At 42.1% G+C, this 24,937-nt stretch overlaps 2 protein-coding genes across 4 annotated transcripts; one reads left to right on the top strand and one right to left on the bottom strand.

The window, feature by feature from the left end:
* Positions 1-1,777: 1,777 nt before the first annotated feature.
* Positions 1,778-24,760, bottom strand: LOC135464065 (APOBEC1 complementation factor-like). 3 transcript variants are annotated; one of them, XM_064741547.1, is made up of 11 exons: positions 24,681-24,760; positions 10,482-10,910; positions 9,796-9,976; positions 8,738-8,793; positions 8,281-8,376; positions 7,169-7,242; positions 6,038-6,134; positions 5,416-5,523; positions 5,002-5,137; positions 4,405-4,510; positions 1,778-3,444 (listed from the first exon to the last, which is right to left on the bottom strand). In XM_064741547.1, exons 2-11 carry the CDS (start codon positions 10,881-10,883, stop codon positions 3,333-3,335), a joined length of 1,368 nt encoding a protein of 455 aa, XP_064597617.1. In that variant the 5' UTR covers positions 10,884-10,910; positions 24,681-24,760; the 3' UTR covers positions 1,778-3,332. The 3 variants fall into 3 exon arrangements, with proteins under 3 accessions (XP_064597617.1, XP_064597616.1, XP_064597618.1); XM_064741546.1 differs by lacking the exon at positions 24,681-24,760 and adding an exon at positions 24,521-24,586; XM_064741548.1 differs by lacking the exon at positions 24,681-24,760 and adding an exon at positions 24,521-24,586 and having other exon boundaries at positions 6,038-6,131.
* Positions 20,654-21,505, top strand: LOC135463530 (zinc finger protein 862-like). The gene has a single exon (XM_064740789.1). It carries the CDS (start codon positions 20,654-20,656, stop codon positions 21,503-21,505), a length of 852 nt encoding a protein of 283 aa, XP_064596859.1.
* Positions 24,761-24,937: the final 177 nt, after the last annotated feature.

Below are 24,937 nucleotides of genomic sequence, written 5' to 3'. Positions count from 1 at the left end.
GCCATAAAAGAAATGGTTTTTAGTAACACCCCGCCAAAAGTGCACTCTCGATCAAAAACCCCAGTAATATAGCTAGCGTTGCGAACTTGTCGTTTTGAGGAGCCGAGTCTGGGGTGTCGTTGAGTCCGCGCTCTGTCTCCGTTCGCGTCAACACTGAGTAGAACAGAGCAGAGTAGGGCATTGCCTTGTGTACTGTAGTATGTGGTTTGTCAGGCTGGCTGACCGGCTACGTCAAAAGGTTGGATAATAGGCTGGAATGAACTCAAGGGTCCACTGACGACCCAGTTGTCTACTCTTGGATCAGAAAATCTCGAAGCTTATAAGAAACTTGGAGGAGATCAATGTGATGGTATTTCGCACATATTTTCAGCATCTGTATTTTCACCAACATCCACATATTTAAGCAAGATATGTAACAGCCATTTCTTAAACGGTTAAATCCAATTATTCTTTATCAACTAATCTTAACACATATATACAAGACAACCAAATGACCATGAAGGAGAAAACAACTACCAGGTTATATTAAAGATTTCTTTTTTTTTTTTTTTCAATGTTTTATTCTTTTCTATCAAAAATCTGAAATACGAAAGGATATACTGAAACATACTAATATCTTCAACAGAAACTTGCAGTACTTGCTATGGGGAGCAAGTCTATCTTTTCTATCAAAAATCTGAAATACGAAAGGATATACCGAAACATACTAATATCTTCAACAGAAACTTGCAGTACTTGCTATGGGGAGCAAGTCTATCTTTTCTATCAAAAATCTGAAATACGAAAGGATATACCGAAACATACTAATATCTTCAACAGAAACTTGCAGTACTTGCTATGGGGAGCAAGTCTATCTTTTCTATCAAAAATCTGAAATACGAAAGGATATACCGAAACATACCAACATACTGAAATACGAAAGGATATACCGAAACATACTAATATCTTCAACAGAAACTTGCAGTACTTGCTATGAGGAACCTAACAGAACCCATACGTGTAAATGATAAATACATGATATTGAAAATAAATGATAAATGGTTGCACTGAACAGCTAATTAGACTTTGAAAAGACAGGTCAAAGCAGGTGTCAAAATGTCTGGCTCTATTAGTACAGATGTGGTTTCCTAAACATCTGTAATCAGAGGCCAGTAATGGTGATAAATGCACAGATATGCAGGCAGCGAAATTTGGCCTGCCGGCGAAACCCAGAAATTGGTTACGTCATTTCCGCCTCGCCTAACCGATCATTCGGTTACGCCACATATGTTTATCAACCCGATCGGTTACGCTAATTGTTTACGTGGTTTATGTTTCAGGCATCATTCTGGATCATTAATAAAAGTATTCAGCTCAATGTTATGTTTGTTTTTCTTTTCTATATCTAGCAGCTCATACCGTAAGGTTGGTGAACAAAAGAAAGAGAAATTTTACACTCACACGATGTTTCAACGTTGTGTGTTGCCTGGTTGGTACTTGACTCCTGTGGCACATTTTTACGTGAAATTCCGTTATACAGGCTTATATGTTTGCAATATGCCCTGTCCAACATTAAGTACTTCCAGTAAGTGTCATTACGGTATTGGGGAGCGAGTTTGGTATCCCTGATTACTGATAATTAACGCAGTTTCCAACGCACGTGGTGGGAGTCTTACCACAGTAATATATATATATATATATATATATATATATATATATATATATATATATACTCGCTACAGGGCCAGGAGAGACCTTGACGTCACAGGCCTGTGCTCTAAATCAGAACGCAGCCGGTGAGGTCCCGTAAGGGTTCCATCAATCTGTACGGTAGACTCGACTAATTTGGGCTGGAGTAGCAGTTAAACTACATGTACATGAAAAGGTAACCTTGTTTTATTTACTTGCGTGATCGTGAAAAGATAAGTCAAAATAAATAATTTGAGTATTATCTCAAAGCCTGTAAAGCATATATGAATGATTACATTTCCATGTGACCAGCACAGGCAGCTGGCTGTGGCTGAAATCGATGTTTCTATTTTTAGACGCGTTGCCATACTGGCCGCGTTGTGATTATGAAAGCTGTTCAGTCCAGTTTATCTGTAGTTACCTAATGCACACTGACTCTAAGGACGTTCTCGTTGGACAGTTGGCCTAACCGATTTTCCGGTTAGCCAAATTGAACCGCACGTAACCGTTGCGCGACCGACGGTTTCGTTCGCCGCCAAATTTCGCTGTCTGGATATGTACACTCACAGGGACAGACCCTCAACATGAGACAAAAATGGAATGAAATGCTCACAGCACGCCATTTAAAATACAACAATGGTTTTCCAACACAAACGTCAACTGTACACAGTACATGGGTCTCGCACTCAAAAAAATCACAGCCACTGTTTGTCGTAAGAAAAAAAAATAAAATGCTACACAAAAACTAGTCTTCTTGCAAAATGAAAACGTCAAGCAAGCTGTTTTCTTAAATGGATTAAAAATAGTAAAAAAAAAGATGAATCTTTTAACAGCAAGAAAATGGAAACAAACAAAAACAACAACTTTCAAATGCTTGATGATAAAGAGTTCCAGTTAAATCAATGCGAGCAGCGAAGTCCCATACAGTTAATGTTAGCACTAATACCCAAGTAGGGCATGTATGAAATTGCACCATAAAGAACAACTTCTCTTCAATAATGGAAATATATACCTCTGCAAAATGAAAATCAAAACGAGTTCACAACATAATGAAACAATCAGTCAGTCCTGTTAGTGGTAAAACCCCTACCGCTTGTGGTAAGCTGGGTAGCAAGGCATGGTAATAATGGTAACCAAGTATCACACTGTGATCGCTTCACGCCTCTCCGTCTTGCAATGACAATCACATGAACACAAGGGCACGACGACAGGTAATGTACAAGCTTTCAACACTGTAGTAACCGCAGCTTTCCAATAAGCTGCTAATTCGCTCTCTCTGTATTTGCAGTTCTGTCAACATAACATTTTGCTTCGTAGTTAATTCATGAATGTGGTCTGTGGCTTTTTTCAATATAACCACTCTTGGTACCCTTTCCTGTTGTATGAGCGCTGGAACTGCGTCTTTTAATTCCAAGAAGCTTTGTTTCAAGTAATTCCTTAGTTGCCTTTCTCGGTTCACGTTGTTGGGACAGTATTTGACGGTGTGTGCGTTATCCCCGACTGCCCCACATATAGGACAGGTGTAACGCCAAAGGATTGGACATGTCACACAACCGGAGTCATCCTGCAAAACGTGCATACCATACACCGACAGCATCTCGCCATTATTCTTGCATAACACACAAAAGGTGTGCTTTGTAGGATTGACCTTTCTCTTGATTCTTTTATTTTCCATTGTCCTCACAGGTTCCGCCTCCTGCTCCAAGGAACACGGCTAGGAAGTCAATTTCTTCTGGCTGATCGAACAAGTGATATCTTGAAGTTGCCATGTTTAAACTGAAATAAGAAAGAACATAAATTGAAGCTGGTTAAGTAACCAAAGCAATGTCCAGATGTTCAACATTTTACATTGATACAGTAACGCCTGATTGAATTAAAGCTCTGACATTCCTATGTTTTGCTCCATAAAATTCAAAGGGAAGTAACTAATTATACCATGATACTACACCCCCAGATTTATTCCCCTTGTTAAAACTGTCCTAAATGTTTCGCTCCATAGGCCTACTAAACATGTTTGAGCCTTATCATCAGTGCTTTAAGATTCAAACCACATAGCAAAACAACTGCGGACCAAGAGAATGGCTAGAACATTATATCCAAACCATTCTGAGATTTATTTATTTATTTGATTGGTGTTTTACGCTGTACTCAAGAATATTTCACTTATACGACGGCGGCCATTTTGAGACTTCAGGAGATAGAAGCAATCTGGTGAAACAGGACTCTCCGTGCCGGGTGAATTAAACCCATGTGAAAAAGTCATGTTTGCCTGTCAAGCCCATGTACACGGCTGTCAGTTACACACAGTAGTTCAGATGATCAGGGATCACAAGATGTAATCGACCAAACAAAACTATTCGCTACATACTTGGACAAAATGATAACTTTTCTGTGTGTGAAGAAACAACAGCTTCGCTCCGAATTTGCTTCTTAAACCCCAAGTTTGGCGACTCACTGATATCGCTCAGGCGCTTTGACTTTCCTGCAAGGCCGCTTTTACGCACCTTGGTTTTGAAAACTTTTGGCGATCAATAACAATATTATAAGACGCAAATACTTCAGCCATTCAATTAATAGCACAAAACATGACCGGTCAATATGCGGTCTTTATTATGGCACATTATAATACAATCCTTTCTCACGCGAGCCGTGTTTAGGCAGGTGTTTAGTGTCCAGGCCCTAATCTAAGTTATACATTGTCTTAGAGATTGAAGTGCCTGATCAATATACATGTACCTTAGGTCCATCCATGGCTTTTCACATGATCTGTTGGAAGGTGGGTCGGGGTGGGCGACATAGCTCGGCTGGGTGTAAGGATATGGTGGGCCAATGTACTCTAGGGCTGCAGCACAAAACAATAAACTCTGACAATTCTAGTTATGCAAATAGTTACTTTCCTGGCTAATATTCATTCAAAATATACTTGGGTAACCGCATGCATGTATGTATGTGAGTATTTAACCATTCATTCTTCAAACGAGTTGCTAAGACACAGAATACCTGATGCATGTCACAAGTGCTTACATAACGGCAAACAGCTCAGCTATGAATAGTAATTTTCAGCAATTAAGTTTTTGCAGCATGTCTTATTACATATTATCCAGTAAAGAAGTTTTTTTATACTTTTCATATACTGTTACAAACATGTAAAATGAGATAGCTCTTACTTTCTTAAATTAACTTTCAAGAAGCAAAGCTGGTTCAGGAAAGAAAGAAGAAATCAAAGCATACAATGGCCACTTATAAAATGATGTATCATTTGGGAAAAAGGGTAGAGCTTGGGCTGTGAAGCATTTGTTTGTCTTTCCTTTTTTCTCTGGACACTAACTTTACCTTCAAGAGGCACACCTAACTGCATCAAAGTGTACTCTGCTGCAAAAACCTTTGCCCCCTCAACAGTAGAACACAGTTTAATTGGGGTAAATGGGTTAGGATTTGGAAACCGAGTACCGAGAGCTGGTATGGTGATCTGAAAGACAAATGTACTTTACCATAGATTACCAATGTAAATGTCTAACATCAACTTCTACATGACACTTATACATGTATAAATCACAACCACGAAATTCTTTTTTTTCGATTTACTTCAGATCAATTATTTTTATAAGATAATTTACTTCTTATTCTTTCTGGTACACATGGACATGATTAATTGTATAAAAAAAGTTACATTCCAGCAAAAAAACTTGATTCTTATCTCTTCAAACAAGTTTCTTATCAACATTTTGTTGAAACCTATGGTAGTACCTTGTACAAAAAGAGCTGTTGGGCACCACTTCCATCCCCTACCATGGGAGACTGAAGCTCGTATACAGGACTTCCCCATCCATTCTTCTGGCAAAGGTCATCGAGCACCTATAGTGAACATCGTTACATGCATACACTTTTTGACACTCTTGATTTACTGAAGCCTCACTCGGGCAATCAGGCTATAAATTAAAGGTAATTAGTAAAACAAAAATTCTTCCACAAAACAAAATCATGGTCAAAGGTTAAACACAGAGCCTTGCATTATGACAACTTTCAATGATAACAAGACAGCCAATTTTTTTTTGGCTATTAACACACCTGATTAACGAAATTTAATTCAAAACTCATTACATGTATAGGAAATATTAGATAAGAATTAGTTTCTAAGTATGTTACCTGTTACTTCAAAGTTTAAACAAACACCCATCTTCAACGAAACTGAACTAACTCACCTTCTGGTTAATTGCACAATCGGTTCATGTCTTTTAGTACGGCGTAGGCAGATTGTAGACTTTATGACTGCATAGTCCTTTTAAGCATGCTTCAGAATATGTTGCAATGCGCAACTTTTTAATGGGATATGGGACCAGAAACCTTCTGCATTGACAACGATACACACCTCTGCTGGATGTTTCCTAAAGCCCCACCCACTCATCATCCCTTGGCCTCCCACAGGGCTTCTGATGCCCATGGGACCTTGCTCTGCCAACCCCCTGCTAACAGTACAAAAAGCACAAATATTCAAGCTATTTCATGGTAAAAATTATGTGACTGAGCCTTCTTAAAGTTTCTTCTTCCTGCTTTTCCTACTGAGATGTTCACATAAAATCAAATATATTGAGCTATTAAGGTTCGGTTGATGAAACCTAATGCTTCTTTGTATACTTACATGTAAGAAGTTCATAGAACGTTTTTTTTTTTTGAGGACATCGCATGGATAACACATAAATGCAACTTCTTTCACGTCAAATGACTCTATCAGCCACAATGGCAAAACCACTAAATATGGTAGTGTACCTTTCCTACATGTATGCTGATGAATGGAAAGCTACAGAGTGACAATTAAAGAATATAGGTCACAGGTGGTACGAAGTTCATATTAATTCTTGGCAAAAAGCAAGCCCCTACCATTCAATAAAATCGCCTGTTTTCAATAAAGCTATGCCTTGCACAGTCTTGCAAATATTTCTGCTCCCTGTGAAGCACCTTCCAACTGAAATCCGTCATTACCTCATTTTGGATTTCAGTTTCCAAAGTAGACTTGCCCGTGTCATTTTTCTAGTTCTCACTCTGTACTCTGTATCCATTAACATATCAGCAGGAGAGCTACAATACTGTACTTTGTAAAACCCACTTACCTATGCTTATTTACAGTTACAGTTATTACAGACAAATCATAAGGTAAAATATAATCTTAGGTTATCTAAGATTTCATCTTAGATGATCATAACTGAAATGATTTAAAACCAAAGACAAATATCCTGTCCCTGGTCTGAAGCACACAAATGACGGAGCATCTGACAGTTCTGAGAACCCTGATATTAAAAAGACAAACTGGACACACACGGTGGAATATGACAACCTATGCTCCTAATTCTTCAAAAATTGTTCTAAGCTAACCGATTTTTTATAAAAATTCCAAGAAAACAACTCTTTTCTGACTGCAAGATCATCTGCTGTGCTGGATTCTCATCTGTATTCTTATATTGGGTGAACAGAGTTGTGGATTTCAGGCCAAAATAGTTCTTACCTTGCGGGTGGTGGAGACATCGGGTTGTAAAACGATGGTGGAGAGTAACTAGGATCAAAATCATAGCCATAGCCCTGAAAAATTTGTCACAGTATCAAGTACACTTGTCATACAACCAAAGCATGCATAAAAGCAGATTCGCTCAAACGGTTGAACAGCTGACTTGCTTCCACTTGACCTATAAATTCATGTACAAATCCAGGTCTTACTCCAATTTCCTCCATCCATAAACCTGATTGTGGTGGAATAATGTGACAATTCTTGAATATAGTATTATACACCGATTAAAAAAGTTATTATAAAAGATTTTTAGCATGTAGTTCTAATCATTTTTTTAATCAACTGCCCGAAAGGCTAAGGCACTATACTACACATATGAGCCTTCAATATTACTACACACTGGAAAATTTCAACATCATAAGCCATCAGTGGCATTCCCTACCCTTGCATACCGGATCTGAAACCCCTATGCTTACATACCAGAAACTCTTATGCTGACATATGAGAACCCCTTACCCTAACATATGAGGAACTCTTACCCTGACATATGGGAACCCCCTACCCAGGTATACGAGAACCCCCTACCTTAACATACGAGGAACTCTTACCCTGACATAACAGAGCCCACTACCCTGACATACGAGGAACTCTTACCCTGATATAACAGAGCCCACTACCCTGACATATGAGGAACTCTTACCCTGACATATGAGAACCTCCTACCCAGATATATGAGAACCCCCTACCTTAACATATGAGGAACTCTTACCCTGACATAACAGAGCCCACTACCCTGACATATGAGGAACTCTTACCCTGACATATGAGAACCTCCTACCCAGATATATGAGAACCCCCTACCTTAACATATGAGGAACTCTTACCCTGACATAAAAGAGCCAACTACCCTGACATACGAGGAACTCTTACCCTGATATAACAGAGCCCACTACCCTGACATATGAGGAACTCTTACCCTGACATATGAGAACCTCCTACCCACATATATGAAAACCCGCTACAGATATATGAGAACCCCCTACCTTAACATAGGAGGAACTCTTACCCTGACATAACAGAACCCCATGTCCTACCATATGAGGAACTCTTACCCTGACATATGATACTCTCTGCTTCCAAGATTCCAATGCTTCCTGGCCTCTGTTGTATGCTCTATCAACCTCATCCAAGTGACAGTCCTGATTAGCCTGCAATAAAGAATTTTCATCAGTAGTAAAATTCAATTATTTACCAGATATAAATATATATAAATAATTTGGTGTTTATATGCAAAGCTTACTTCACACATACACGACAGATGAGTTTACAATGGTGAAAGAAAGCTGATGGGGGAAAAATGTGGACAGGTCCCGGTTCCCGACCAAATACCTTCCACAAACTCTCAATATGAAAACATTTGAACCCTTCCAACTTAACACAGTTTACTTCACATACTATGTTACAGACAAACTTAACCTATGGGAGAGGATGATCGCTGGGCTGTCCTGAATTACACATTTGAGATGACTTTCACGATGTGGCAGTAACATTGACCAAATCATTTCTTACCTGATTTCTTCCTTTTGCCCATACAACCTCAATGCAAGTGCCTTCAACATTCATTCCTAGAGAGAAATATATATGACTTATTATATAATGCCTTCTCACCTTGATCTTCCTTTAGTTTTATTTCTTGAAAGAATGAGGACGTAGTACAAATGCTACACATCAGTTAAAAAGTGTTCCAGATACAGTCTACCTAGAGTTTTTCCCAAGAAAACTTCTTATTTTCTCAAAAAATTCCTGGCAAAATGGTCCTGGGAGCTTGGGTTCAATATTCAGCCTATTACATGTAACTGTTGAAACAACTCCCCTCTTTTAAACATTTGATCATTTAATGTTCAACAGCTTTTTTTCATGCTGAATGATTTATTGATTGGCGTTTTTACGCTGTACTCAAGAATATTTCACTTATACGACGGTGACCAGCATTATAGCATGAGGAAACCAGGCAGAGCCTGGTGGAAACCCACAACCATTCACAGGTTGCTGGCAGACCTTCCCATCCATGTTGAATGAGGGATGATATTAAGTTAATAATAAGCTAACATAAAATCCAATTTATACAGAAATTTATCCAAACAAATATTCTAGACAATGCCCACACCTTATGCTTTGAAGTGTGAATTTATACTGTATGTGCTCTTCTGTAAATATATGTAAGTCTGTCCCATAATTGTGAGCCACTTCCTGTACGTAGTTGGAGTATTAAACATCCTATAGGCAAGCGATGTGTCAGTTATTCACTGTTTCATCTTAATTACTCGAGTTAGCATGTTTTCCAAATACTCTCCCTTAGATGTTGGTGGATATTCTATCATGTAATTTTCTGTAAACATCAATCAAGTGAAAAACTAGTTAAAAAAATGCGACCACATGCGACTGACAAACGAAAATGAACTTTTACTTATCAGAAACAGAACTATCAGAATGGAAATATATCACACTCTATAAATGCACACAAAAACTACATTCGCCTACCGATAGAAGAAATATACTTCCATTAATGCATTTTGTATTTATCCAAAACCAATCAACACAACTCCAAAATAAATAATTTTTCTCACCATTAAGTTTAGTCATGGCCATAATAGCATCATCTCTGTCTCTAAAATGAATGAATGCAAAACCTCTTATCTTCTTTACTCTTTCCACAACATTGTCTCTTCCCACAACTTGACTGCACAGCTCTCTAATTTTGTCTTCTGTAATTCTCGACGTAAGGTTCCCCACGTGCAAAACTCTCCTCTGTAATACAAATATGCACAACATAAATATTATTCCAGCCATACAAATATGCACAATATTAATGGACAAGATGACGATGCATCAGTGCTTTCAAGCCATAAGTGACCATATTAATTATTACCGCAGCCTCCCACACAAAAGAAATCACTTGTTGTAAGAAATGTTGCGCGCGCGCGCGCACACACCACCTTCTCGTGACAGAAAATGAAAGAGCAGACGATAAGAAATTTCAAGAAGTTACGCAACATTTTACACATATCCACCCTCACAAAATACCCCTTTCATACAAAAAACTTTAGTTCAATTATAACTTTTCAAATAACGGCTTACATAAATTCAAATTTGGTCAAATTTGTTTGGACTGTGATACATACTCGTGAATTTTACAACTAACCAACCAATATTTCCGACGTCTGGTGCTGTCTACATTGGCAATTAAATGTGTTTTAATTTGCAACGAAGAGACAACCAATAAAGCTTCTATAGTGGAAATTACATGACTTACGGCAGATTTGCAAACACCCAAGAGCTGGCCTTTACGAATTTCGTAGTTGTTAAGCTCCTTTACCGCTTGATTCGCGTGTTCTTCGTTAGTGTATATAACAAATCCATATCCTCTATGGGATCCAGAGAGGTAGCTCATTATGAGTTTCAGTTCGTAAATCTTCCCTATCTTCTCAAATACTGGAACAAGCTCGTCTTCGTAACAGTCTCTTGGAATACCTCCGATGTAAAGTTCGCAACCCTTTAAAGGAGGCGGGCTTTCCCAGTCGGGAGGTGGACCGCCGTACTTTCTTTGCCCTTTTTTATGCCGTATGGTGTATCCTGTTCTTTCCATAAGTTTCAGCAAGGCTTCGTTTTGCGCCCAGGTCACACGATACGGCAAAGCCTTCTCCGCGGATGCCATACTTACACCTTGTTGCTGGTCTCACTGCTGCAAAATAAAAGTAGGAAAACTGGACTTTACCACACACGTGAGTGGGCTTAGAAGAGCAATACAGCGCCATGTATGATGTCCAATAATTATTGTTTTATTCCAATTTACATAGAAAAGGCACCAAATCCAGAGAATATGACCGCAGAATCGTGTAAGGCAACATATAGGTAAAAAAATAAGCTGATAACTTGGAGGCATACGGTTATGTAGCACTCGCTGTGCCACTGCGAAAGCAGTTCACCTAGGGGTCTCATGTATCGAAAATTGAACCATTCATAGTACGAAATATGGCATGTGTTTATACTTCAGTGAGTGTTCGGTTATACCAACTTAAACAGGTGGGCTTCGATTAGCCATTCAGTGCCAAAGGCTGTTCCCCGTCTATAGTCGTGTCAACAAGCGGCCCAGAGTTATTCCCCCTGAAATTCGCTGAACGAGTAGTATACAGAATAGGAGTTCTGGCACACCCTCCCCCTGGGCCCTCCCCAGAACAAAATAGAGGCCCCCAGCCCCCCCAGCGGAGGGTCTGGCCGCTATCGAAATTTCTTATTAGGTATACAGCGAATACAATGAATAATCATGGGATCTCCCGCGATGGAAACGACCAGCCAGCCTATTTGGGCGAAGTTAGTCGGCACAGTGCAAGACTTGCGAGGCTCCAAAGAAGTCACCCACAGCATGTTTGAAGACAGACGCGTCAATGCGGGCTGGCTGCTCGTGCTGAAGCTCTTCACCAACGACGTGTGCGCTTCGGTGGATCACCCCGAGCCAATCCGGCAGTATTATGAAAACCGGCTGTTGCCCGAGCTAATGAGGCAACAACCCTAACGCCCAGAACATCATTCGGAAAGAGCGTTTTTCAGCTCTTGCCGAGCTAGTTTTCGGCCGAGATCTATAAGCTGTTTTTCGAGCTTTCATCGATCTCTACGGCGGTGAATGTCTTACGAGACTTAGCACTGTCTCCTGCTTTGGATCAGAGTAGTTCTGGTGTTCCTGAACGACTTGCGTGTACTCTACGTCCGAAATAACACCATCAGATAATGCCGTAGATACCTGCGCACAGATGCTGTTAAGTTTAGCCTCAGCCGTATATCGTTATGTTTCTTGGCCTTTGCGTGAAGTCGGCGGCTAACGAATTTTACGGCGGTATTTAAGACACCGCAAGCTATGGCCGCAGCTTCCATAGCCAAGACAGCAGGGGCTGCAACTATTGTTGTGAGTAGTCCCACACCTGCAACCCCTAGTCCCAAACCGGCCGTAAGCATGGCCGAATCAAGGGCCTCGGCGGCTAAGACACTGCGCTGGTACTTAATGAGCGGAAGATCCCTGAGGGTGTTGGCGCTCGTTATCTCTATCAGCCTGGAGAGTTGGAGGGCGACCGCCGTCGCGCGACTGACCCTGTCTGGTCTCTAGAGATATATCGGCTTGGGCGCTCTGTCACAAAGCCTAATGAACCCGTGCTGTACTATCTAGACGATACGTCGGATGGTTCGCGACGGGGATTCGTTCGTGAGGAGTTGCTTATAGTGCCTCCTGATACTCAACTTCCCCCGGATGGGCTTCTACGGTAGTTCCTCGAAGTCCCATCCTGCTGTCAAGGAGGCGCATGGCCGTGAGCCAAAGTGTGGACACAATCTTCGGCTATCCAGCGCTTACTATCGAAGGGGGACAGTGAGACCTTATTCAGGTGCTGCCCATAGATATGGTGGCGCTCTGATCGCAGCACGTCCATACTGCGTTGGAAGATCTTTTTCTCGAAGAGGGCCTCTTTGTACTGCTTATGGCGGGTGCGCTTTTCCACAACTCCCTTTTTCACGCCCTTGGCCTTCTTAATGTTGGCTCCACCTGCCTCCAGAATGGAGTACATCTTGGGGCGCAGACGATTCATGCATTCGACGATCTGCCGCCCCGCGCACTTGTCCTTCATATTTGCTACGCTGTGCAGGGGGTGGTCTTGTGGGTAATCTGAGGTGTCGTACAGGTTTGCATTCTCAGCTATATCCCCATAAACATCCTCAGTCTTAATCTCGAGTAGCAAACTATTTGTGTCAGCGTAGAGGAGCTGGCAGCGCTCTCCGTACTGGGCCTTCATGTGGTTGTAGTAGAAGTCATACATCAGGTGCTTGGAGAGATCTAGAATGCTCATGCCCACGTAGATAGGTCGGTTTAGGACTAGACGGGTCTTGTGCATCTGAAACGGGGTCATCATCAAATATGTTCGCCCGTGCAAAGCTCGGGCTGGCTATCAAGCGCCGGATCTTATCGTCTTCTCCAGAGCATACCAGCTTGACATCCACACGCTTCCGAAGGTTCTCCATGATTTTTCCGAAGACCGAGTTGTTCATTACCTTGTACAGGTCCTTCTCGAATTTACTCGTTGCCGTTTTTCGGAGCTTGGTGTTCATCCTGATATAGGGTTCCATCCAAGGGCTCTGGGCAAATCTCAGGGCCCGGTGAACATTCCCAGAGATAGATACAGCTGTAGGTTCCGGTAGTGCAGGACGTACCGTTCCTTGTTGCGGAGGTTGGGGACCAGCTTTTCGACCTCGGTAGACCTACCGAGAAGGCCGTGCTGATAGTCTGACATCCACTCCTTCTGGACCACCAGTTATGTGAGTTATGTAGGCCGGCCGGATACTCTAGGTCAACCTCGAGGATGTAACCTGAAGGACTGTCGTGGGGGTGGGTAGCAATCGTTTCGCCGAGACGCCGTGCGTCATCTACCCACTGGAAGCCGCCCATTGGAAGGTATTGGCGTCTAGGTATTGGATGTAGCTGTTTGGACTTTCTGGGTTGTATCCCTCCACCTGCGGATTATTGGCTTTGGCGTATCGCTTACTTACCATGAAGATACCTCCGCGCAACCCCTTCTCAATGAAGAGATGTTGGTTGTAGTCTGTCAACAGCTCCAGCTCTACCCCGGTCTTCTTGAACAGCACATCCCACGAGAGACCTGGGCTCGTAAAGTAGTGTGCAGGGTCCAATCCATACTGCCGTAAACAAGTCTTCCGGAAGGCCTCAAACACATCGGCCTACAGGAGCACGTCTGTGCGGCAGTAAAGGCCTGTGTAGTCTCCCAGATTGGTGCAGTCAAATACCTTCCATACCTGTTGAGCGTGGATGTAGTCTTCATCGCTAATGCCTCTGACTTTGAGATTACTGTAGAAAGCCTCTTTGGGTTGGAGGCTTGACTCGTCGAAGCGCTCCCAGGAGTCCATATACTCACAGGGGTAGACACCCTTACGCATGAGTACCTTTCATTTTTCTTCGGCGGGCTCATACCGGGCTGTGATGTGGAAAGCCTCCGGTTTGTTGGCCTCTACCAGGTTGTCAAGGGAAGTCGGTAAGAATTGAATGCTGTCGATGAAGTGGAGCTGCCCCAGTGAGAAGGAGATGTACTTTTCCGTGCTGTTGGGGATGCAGGAGATGCGGCCCTCCGCCTTACTTTATGGCCTGCATCAGGAGGTGCCCGTCGTAGCCCCGTAGGTTGTGGAAGACTACTGGTATGGCTGTCTTGGGACCCAGCCGCAACTTTAGGTTGCATGCGTTATGGGCCGCGCCTCTGTACTTGCCGGTGATATGGCAGTGATCGCGCACAGAATCGGCGCCTAGAGGCTTCTCACACACATTGTTGTGGGCCTGCCAGTCCTGGGGAGTCATATTCATGGGTATAAGGTTGGCTAGAACATTTTTGATTTCCCGCTCCTCCTGTTGGAGAGCTCTGAGGAAGTGTTCTGTCGCATTAGGGCCTCTGTATTCCACGGGGCGTTCCAGGGTCAGAATTTCGTGCGGAGACGCGAGAGTCCAGGTGGACTCCCACTACTGCCATTTGCGAGAGCCTAAAGAGTCAAAACGAAAATTCTCAAAATAAATGTATATACATGTAAGAAACAACTAAAATTCAGTTTAACTCTTTTAATATTTAGATTTATCAAAACTTTAAACACAAACGGTTTGGTGACAAATTAACCTAAATCGACTTTTATTGATGGCGAGCCCTTGTCACAAGTGCCATCTAACAATCCGGCAACAGGACACAATAAATGAATACCATAATTCAGCATATGATAAACATATGAGAAAACCTTATTAACTGATGATACAAAGTTGCGTTTTTTAGTTTGATGTTAAAACCAGTGTTGAAAATTTCAACAGATTTATTCATTAGGAACAGAGGCACTCAAATAACAACATAAATGTAAGCAGACTGCATGTTACAGCCACTACTTTCTCTCCTCCATCATCCAACGTAAATTCAAAATTTGATTTTAAATCGTCCTCCCAAAGAGCAATGGACCTTTTCGATATGCATTTCCCACGGGACGCCATTTTTGTAAACAGTCATTCGGCCCTCGTGTGAGTGTCCGACAGAAAACAAACTATTCCTCTGCCATACAAAGATACATTTTTTTCTGCACAAACAGGGCGAAGTTTTGTTAACCAGTAGTTTCTTCACAGTTATATCTTTAAAGACACTAAATTCAGTATAACTGCCTTCAATGTTAAGACTGAACAAAATACTTATAGTCAATATTCTCCCGCAGATGCTTAGCCGATATCATGCTGTCAAAAAACGAGGTGAGGAGTTTGGCAGCGGCCGTCAACCTCAACAGAGTTAAAACGGCATTGACTGGTTGACACATTTCTGCATGATCAATCAGCAGCAGATTGATTCGCGGCATGTCGCCGGGCTTCTTGCTGAGGCGGTGCACGATCACGCCCTTGTCCCACCCGAACACGTTGATGGCGAGGTCGTTCTTTTACTCCACTTTAGGGATCTGAGAGATGGGCGTGGGGGTGTCGATCCCCCCAAAGTCAAGACCATCATTGGTGGGGTACTTTGTTGGTCTCTGAGGGTGCCCGGCGGCTGGAAATAAGGTAGACCGGAGTGCCCATCTGAGGCAGTCGTCGTCTTTGTTCTTCACACCGATGACTGCTTTCTTGTTACTCACAGCTGCGGGTAGGGGGATGTAGGACCCGCCTCTCAGTGGCTGATACCTTGCAATGTCAAGCCAGAGTGTTTGCACGCTATTGACAACCCACCCTGACTCTCGCTGTGTCCATTTTTCTAGCACCTCCTGGATGGTGGGGAAGGCCTTTTCTAGAGCCCCGTCAATGTCACCGGCCTCTAAGAGGGCCTCCTGTTTGTTGTGTAGTACTGGGCTGGTATACTCTTCACTGCCATCGGCGTTGCTCTTTTGCAACTGAACCCTGAGGCCTAGTTGGAATTGAACCCCGTTGAGTGCTAGGATCTCTTCTTCTAGCTTCTGGCGAATAATAGCTCGAACTTCTTCTAAGAAGGCTAGTGAGTCCGTCCAAACGCCTTCGGGTACATTCATCTGCCAGACCCGGAGGAGATTCCTTATAACCCTGTCGGTGTTAATGAATTCTAGTTTCTTTTCGCCTAGCAATTCATCCAATTCCTCGTTACTGATGAGGTTCTTAACGTCTTGCTTTAACTCCTCGTTACTGACGTCTTGCTTCAACTCCTCGTTACTTCGGGAGTTCTTGCTGTCTTGCAGCCGCTTCAACTCAGCCACAGCCGTTTTATACCTGTCGAGGATCCCCTGCAGTTCTTCCAAGGCAATGCGGGACCGTGGGTACTTCGGCCGCACACCTAGGAGCGTCTCAAACTCCTCCCGTAGTGCTTGTGCTTTTTGATGATGTTTCATTGTACGCACTGTTATACCAACATCATCGTTATACCTATTGACAGTGATTCTCTAATACAGGGTTCGTACACCTTAGGTATTATGAAAATTAAAGACTTTTTAAAGACTTTTAAGGCTGTCATTCTCCAAAATTAAAGACCAATTTCATCAAGTTGTTTGTAAAGATCTATTCATTTAATCTTTGTCTTACACCACACAAAGAATTTTTCACTTCTATGATGGCGACTAGTGTATTGCGGCTGGAGGAAGGCAGAGTACCCGTGGTAAACCAGCGACCTTTAGTGAGTTATACCAGCTGAACTTGTATGACTGACTCGACATATTGATGAACTGCATGCGATCTGTAATGAACTTAATGCGAACGGAAGTCACAACATCCATGTAAAGCCATATAAATAGCAACACCGACTGCATATTGCGATCAAGGCCTCACACAGTGAAAGCATGAGGATCATGAAAATCCCTTGACACAGGTATTGAAACCACGCTCGTGCAGCCTCAGGTTGATGGACAAGCACCTATATTCGAGATAGCTACACCATCAGCGACCATACTGAATACGAAGCAAGCCAGAGAGTTAAATTGTAACACTTTTAATTGGGACAAATTCCAGCAGACACAGATTTTAATGTTGAATGAGTCAGTTAAGATAACTGAACACATTTCAAATCTCAAATGCCAATTTAGGCAAACACACATTAAGGTAACAGGCAATAAAACAAGACGTTCAATCACACAGTACGTGTTCAGATAATGGTTTAGAGCACAGTTTTAATGAGGTCCATTAGGTCTCACTCAGTTTAGATAACTCACTAAAGTCTCTAAAATTTCAGATGCCTGTAGCCTAATTCTTAAGATTTTTCAGGATTTCCTCTATTTCTCTGTCAATATCTGTAATACTGTTGGATTTCTCCTTAGCACTTCTCCTGAGGCTGTTGGCTCTTGCCACATAGGTAATGTCCCCTGTTGCCTCTGCCCTCTCTGAAAACTCTTCTGATGACTTGTATAAACCTGCTATGTTCTGTTCGATTCTCCTTTTCTTCATTTTCAATTCCTCTAACTGGTCCATTGTTGACTTTCTTTTCTGTGCTTGTTTATGTGATTCTTTCTGTCTTTTCACATCATCTAGGTGGGCCATATACTTCTGCCTTGCACTACCTACAGCAAGCACTAGAGGCTTTGTAAGGTTTACACCTGAAATACCACCAACTGCTGAGAGGTGATCAAGGACTATTCTCTGAGCCACGAAAGATCTTTCTTGCAAGTTGTCTGTTGCAACTTCTTTATTCACAGAGAATCCCTGCTCCACACTTGCCTGGCCATGTGACAAAATAAGAAGGCTTTTGACAACTCGCCATAACTTTTTGGCTTTGTGGGCAAGATGGTCATGCAAAAAAACATCACCTCTCTGGGTATCAAGCTTTGGATTAAATTCACTAAAGCTTGCCTCTGCCATTGGAACTTCTTGATCCAAGAACTCTTGGTACTCTCTAATCACATCATCACAATTTGACTCAATGATTTTCTTACTGTCCACCAGACACTTTAACAGTCTCTTTATCTTTGCTACACAGCCAGATTTGTCCAGAACCATCTGTCTCGGATCTAAACACTTCATGTTACGAACAAGAGTGTACCTCAATAGTGATTTGTTTTGAAGTTTCTCGACAACGCGAAGTAATGCTTCACGGTGACCCTGTCGCAGCTCAATGAGTTGACGATCTGAAATTTTCTTCTTTGAATGCAACCGCTTTACTTCATTTTCTGCTGAAAACCCGAGATCTACTGCTGATACTTCTTTCCACAGCTTTTTGTCTCTTACATCAAGCTTAATTAGTTTAAGTGGGGTATCAATTTCTTTTAGAACATCTGCTTTGATCACTGACTGAAGCAGGCTTTTTAGCAAGTAGGAGAGGTCATCTGACATGAAGGGTAGCAGTGGTCTTTCTGCTTGATACATGGTCTGGAATGGTGTCAGCAGTTTGCTTACTGTCAGGAACATATGGATATTTGCATAAAGCAAAACATTCTGACATCCTTCCTGCACAGTTTGAAATGACTTTGTCCCAGGGTCTTTCACTTTTTGTCTTGATCTGCCTTAACAAACATTTTCACATTGTCGAACATCTCCAATGCTCTTTCAGCAACAGGGACATTTTCCACCCACCTGTGCTTACAAAACATCAACGGAAATGTGTTGGAACCTGTCAGTTTTGAGAAGTCTTCTCGTCGTGCAGGGGAATCTTTAAACAGCCAGTACAAAGATGAAAGGAAATTGTGAACACCATTGTCAGATTTAAAGAACCCATCTTTCAGGGCACCGTGGATAACATGAAGTCCACAACTGCCAATGTTCAGAAATTTGTTTCCAGTGTCTTTTTCAACCTTGTCTTGGAGCATATCAAAAAGTTTCCAATTTACGGATGGCCCATCCATTGATACCTGTTGTAAATTTGAAAGATTCATCCTCTCAAGATCTTCACACACACTCTCAAGTAGGGCTTCAGCATTTGTATGGCCCAAGAACTGTGATCCCAGATATCTAGTGGAAACACAATTTGTGTCCCAAAATCTTACATGTAGGTCAAGCTGCTCATTCTTTGTTACCTTATTGAGGCTTTCATCGAAGCAGAGCACAAATTGTTCTTGTTTTACACGACTTTCCAACAAGGATTTGAAATGTGGAGCAAGTCCAAAACAACACAAATATGCTGTTTTCTTCTCACCACATGTAAATCGTTTCGCAATTTCACTATCTGGAAACACGGTTTTGAAAACAGCTTGAATCCCTTCGTTGGATTTGTAGGAATGGTGATGTTGTACAGTGTGAAGCGTCCATATCAGGGATTTACCGGACGCAAAAAACACGCGTCTCTGACGCGTGTTTTTTGACTTGGACGCAAAAAATGCATCGGCAGGGGTCCCATGGGACGCAACAAAAAAACCCCCCAAAATTTACAACCACATCCAAGTGCCCATGGAAGCTGATTTAGTCACTAAAATAATTCATGTATCCAGTTATTTTCATAAACCAGCATCCACGTGTTCTACGGTAGCAACATGGCACATCCAGCGCTAAAAATAGCATGCGTGGCCTACAATTGTGACGTATGCTGCTAGAGGGGGATCAATGAATTGACGCACTGCTTCAATGCACACGGCACGCGCTGCAAAGTGTAAGCGGTCCGCTGAGCAAATGGGCTATCATTCAAAGCAAATCATGAGCAAACAGTCCAAGTTGTCAAAGTTTTTCGGCGGTGGATCCGAGTCTAGCCACACTGTTGTCATGCGTGATTCTGAATCACCTGAGCCGGCTGAAGCTGAAAAAACTTCACACACTGAAACAGACGCGGTATCGGCACCTAAACGGGCTCGCACTCGATCGTTTCAAACCGAATGGCAAATGAAATTTCCATGGTTGAGTAGGGCCAACTCCGAATCCCAGGCCTCGGGTATGATATGTAACACTTGTAAAAGTGCAAATTTTGACTATTCCTTCGCAACAAACCAGGGCTGTTGTAACTATCAACTCAGTGCATTGTCCCGCCATCAAGATTCTAAACAACACATCGAGGCTGTAAAGATTTTACATATGCGCTCTCACACAGATGCGGCCATGAAAAAAGTTCGCGAAGTCAGCCAAAATACGTACGACGAAAAAATGAACAGCGAAATGATTCAGCTAAGAACTGTTTTTGTGATGGCCAAAAATAACATTGCCGCTGATAATTTTCGAGACCTAATGGACTTGCAAGTTTTGAATGGTGTAAAAGTGAAGCAGTACTACAAACGGCCGCAAATTGTCTCCGATATGGAGGAGTGTATAGAACAAGTCGTGGAGGAAAGCATTCTTGACAAATTACAGGCAAGTGACTTCACTGGCATAATGTTGGACGAGACCTGTGATGTATCAGTGGAAAAAAAAATGCCATTTATGTTAGATACATTGACAATGGAGAAGTGCATGTGTCGTTTATAGGCAATGAACGTATAACAGACGGTACCGCTGCTGGTATTGAAACTGCCATTATCTTAGTTTTGGAAAGGAAAAACATTTGCCAGGATGACATGCAGAAAGTCCTTGGTCTGGGAACTGACGGAGCGGCTGTAATGACTGGTCGTCACAATGGGCTCGGCGCAAAACTGGGCCGTCGAAATAAGAATATTGTCCATATCCACTGCGTGGCTCACCGTTTGAATTTAGCTGTATCCCAGGCAGGAAAGTCGATTGAGTATTGCAAGAACTATCACGCCATGATCCACTCACTCTATCAGTTTTACAGGGATTCTTCTGTCAGATACGATAAGCTAAGACAGCTACAAACTGTTCTTAACGGCAAGGCAAAACAAATCGTGCAACCCACATCTGTTCGTTGGCTTTCTATTGAGTCTGCTGTGAAAATGATTCTAGACAGTTATTGTGCCATTATGCTCTCCCTTGATGCGGAAAAATCACCGAAAGCAGTAGGACTATCGAAATTTATTGGCAATTCATTGTTCCTGTTGTTCACAGCCCTCCTCATTGACATTTTAACAGCCATTGGAATTCTAAGTCTTACGTTCCAGAAAGATGCCGTCAACCTTTCTCATATCAAACACAGTGTTACTTCTGCCAAGAACACATTGACTGACATGAGAAAAGGGTCCAGCAAGGTTACGGAAGTCCTCAATGCTTTGGGTGAGATGCCAACAACAGGAGAGGCCGCCAAGTACCATGATGTGAATGTTACAGATAATAACATTCTCAGGCAAAGGTTTAATGATATCAGAAATACCTACCTGGATAAGCTCAGCAGTAACCTTGATGACAGGTTTCCCAGTGACATGTTAGACAAGCTTGAATGTTTTGATGTCCTGTTCAACCCAGGGCGATACCCTAGTGACCTTAACCTCTTAGATTATGGCGGTTTGGTGTGTTAGTAGAGTTTTACCAAGAGCTTGTTAACAAAGAGAGAATGGAAGCTAGCTTTCTACAGTTCAAACACTTAGTTAAGTCATACCAAGTGCTTTCATTTGAAGCTTTTGTGAAAGTGTTGATCAGAGAGTTCAATGAAGAGTTTCCTGACTTTGTGTTACATGGCAAAATTGCATTGGTGCTTCCAGTTTCCTCTGCCCCATGTGAGAGGGGATTTTCCATCCAAAATGCAATCAAGAACAAATCCAGGAACCGGATAACCCCAGAACGTCTAAACAGGCTGATGTTTATCAAACTGAATGGTGGCAGTGTGGAGCACTTTGACTTTGCCAGAGCAGCCAAAATTTTCACTGACATGAAAAAAAGACTTCCTCATTAATAAGTTCTCTCAGTGTACAGTTAGTCAGACTGTCACTCAAGGCCACTCAGTGACTATATAAGTGATAATCATAACATAAATTGAGAGTTTGACTTTCATGATAGAGAAAAAGTCTTTGTAACATTGAAAAAAATAAACAGATCACAAAGGTCATTAATATATATATATATGTGTTTTTATAGGTCATTTATATATTAAAAATTCATTGGACCCCCATTATGGTATGTGGGACCCCACTTTTTTTCTGAATGGGGTCCATTGGACCCCACAAAAATTACAGCCAGGTAAAACCCTGCATATGATCTCTGCTTTGACAGTCTCCTCTCTCTCCACAAATGATGTTAATGTTGAGCTGATTGGTCGATTTGAAAAACATGAATTTAAAAATAATTACAACCTGTTAATGATTTTCTTTCTCTTCCATTAAAATCTGAAATATTAGATAGATACTGAAAAACAAAAAAGAGGAAGGGAACAACTATTGACAAACTTAATTCGATGGTGCCTTCCCTGAATAATACAAATTTGCTACTGTGCACAAATACAGGGCATGCAGAACCCAGAACTGTTTATAATATTAACGTATAGTTGTTATGTGAAACTGTATTATTAAGGGGGGACTACTCATGTATTTACATCAAGTTTGTCATAAGTTGTCCCCCCTGATTCGAAATATAACCAGCATGGACCACACATTACCTTGTTGTTGTTGTTGTTGTTGTGGCATCGGCCGTGACGGACCAGCAGCTGCAGAAGGTTGACTGCTACCTGCCTCATCTGTTGGCCTCTGGGAACTAATAAAATCCGTTATGGATGGGGTCCGCAAGGACATTTTACTGCGCATCAGAGCAATGTGCTTTTTGCCAGACATGTGGACTCGTAATGCTGCTTCCCCCATTGTGCCCAGGCCAAATGATTTGACACAAACTTTACATCTCGCCTTGTGTTTATCTGGATCTTTTTCCAACCACCCGACATATTCACTGTTTTCCAGCCATATTTCGTGGAACAAACAATAGCCAGGCATGTTTAACATTGTTAGCAAGTTCACATACTACGGCTTCCTCGATTCAAACCAATCCCGTCAGAAAACTTTCCTGAGAACCCGCGCAATTTCCGGTTTCGGAAACCAGCTTTTTCAATGACTACTTATGATGTGGTTCTGTTTCCGATATTACAATCTGCAACACTCGGCAATTTTCGTGTGAAGGGGCTCAAATGGGGTTTCTGAAATATGGTGTCTAACCGTATGATTTTCGTGGATGATTCTTAATTGTTAGCTTGTAATATTAATTACTCAGCAATAATTTTTTTCACTGGTTGCAGTTTATAATTTTTAAAGACTTTTAAAGACCCTGATCTCACTTTTATCAAATTTTAAGGTTTTTAAGGTCCTTAATTAAACACAACGAATATTAAAGACTTTTAAGGAAATTAAGGCAGCGTACGAACCCTGCTAATAGGGAATTTTGATAGCCGCCAGCCGTTTGAACTCGTCCAAGAAAGCCTTGCGCCTCCGCTGCCTTTCACACGTCTGGACATTATTGTATCCGCAGTCCCCGCAAAGCCGAAATCGGTTTTTAACACCCCGGCTACAGCTAATACATGGCTGGGTGCCAGGACTCTTCCGCAGACGGGCTAGGTGAACCCCGCAGTACTCCCACAGACAACTTTTACCACGGAGCCCCGTGGAACCGATGAGAAGCCACTGGCAATTATTGCTACCCTTTGGCATGTTGTTGTTGAATTTATCGACGTATACCTGGTGCAATTGGTATGTCTAATAGAACATGAGAAGGGGCTGGGGGCCTCTATTTTGTTCTGGGGAGGGCCCAGGGGGAGGGTGTGCCAGAACTCCTATTCTGTATACTACTGAACGAAATACGGCATGTCTTTATACTGCATGCTCGTATGATAAATGTCAGTTTTAGTCGACGGCCTGCATGTCTAGCGTTATGTTGTACAAAAAAAAACATCACATGAGTTCTGCAAAAAACACTAAGGCTATCTGGGTGGTTGAAAATGACCCAAATCCAATCTACTATCGCTGACATCGATTTGACAACAGGCATTGTCCTGTGTAATATTCAAAAATAGAAAAAACAAATTTTGTTTTCGCGTGGTTCTAGCTTCTGCATTGTCTTCTAGAACAGCTTATCATGTTCCAGGCAAACCTTCGCACTGCGACGTCCAATGAGCGAGGGACATGACAGACCAATGAGCGCGACAAGGAGCAAAACGTCGGCTTGTAAAGTCGAGTGGAGCAGCTCCAACAGCTCCATGCTATGCCAACCACTCCGACCCACCTGTGGAACTCTTCCAACAGATCATGTGATCAGCCATGGATGACCTACGGTACAAGTATATTGATCCGGCACTTCAATCTTTCAGACATGGATATACATGTATAACTTAGATTAGGGCCTGTAAACTAAACACCTGCCTAAACATGCCTCGTATGAGAAAGGTTTGTATTATAATGTGTTATAATAAAGACGGCATATTTTAACAAATAGAGTGAATTTTTTTTTTCTTTTTTCATTTTGAAATTTCGTTTAATTTTCTTTCACCTGTATCTGCTGGTTTAATATACAGAACCTGTTAAGTATACATGACACGCCTGAGAAAAAGTCAGACTTACCTGGTGACCACACCCGCCTTGATTACTACAGGCTTGATTCTGGGATCGACCATGGCTGTAAGGAATCAGTGACCTGAAGACGCCGCGTTTGGGCTTACTCTTCAGTAGATGCACTTACAATTTCTGCTTTTCTGGCTGCTATGTATATGTATTTGCTCACGTGTGGATGCAGTGGGCCTCTGCGATCAGTATAATATGGAATACGGGACGTAACTGCTCCGTCTGTTGTTGATGTACATCCGGCCTTATGAACGTCTGCTGTTCGGTACTGTTTACTGACTTCTCTGAGACACGCGTCCATTTTTTCTTCCATACCCTCTTCTCGCGCGGTGATTGGTCCGTTTTGGGGGCCATCCATTGGTCCGTTTTGGGGCAAATCCCGCTCACCCATTGGTCCGTTTTTGGCGACAAAGAGCT

This window comes from Liolophura sinensis, chromosome 3 (assembly GCF_032854445.1).
Source record: "Liolophura sinensis isolate JHLJ2023 chromosome 3, CUHK_Ljap_v2, whole genome shotgun sequence".
Classification (NCBI taxonomy): domain Eukaryota; kingdom Metazoa; phylum Mollusca; class Polyplacophora; order Chitonida; family Chitonidae; genus Liolophura; species Liolophura sinensis.
This window is presented reverse-complemented; position numbering and strand designations above follow the sequence as displayed.

Bases quoted from the DNA above. Each gene is read 5' to 3' on its own strand.
- LOC135464065 (XM_064741547.1), bottom strand. From the start codon at position 10,883: ATGGCATCCGCGGAGAAGGCTTTGCCGTATCGTGTGACCTGGGCGCAA. The intron at 8,377-8,737 runs GTAAGAAATGAT...TCTTTATTGCAG, and splicing joins GGGCAAAAGGAAGAAATCAG to GCTAATCAGGACTGTCACTT. The intron at 7,243-8,280 runs GTAAGAGTTCCT...CAAATTTTTCAG, and splicing joins AGAGAGTATCATATGTCAGG to GGCTATGGCTATGATTTTGA.
- LOC135463530 (XM_064740789.1), top strand. From the start codon at position 20,654: ATGCAGAAAGTCCTTGGTCTGGGAACTGACGGAGCGGCTGTAATGACT.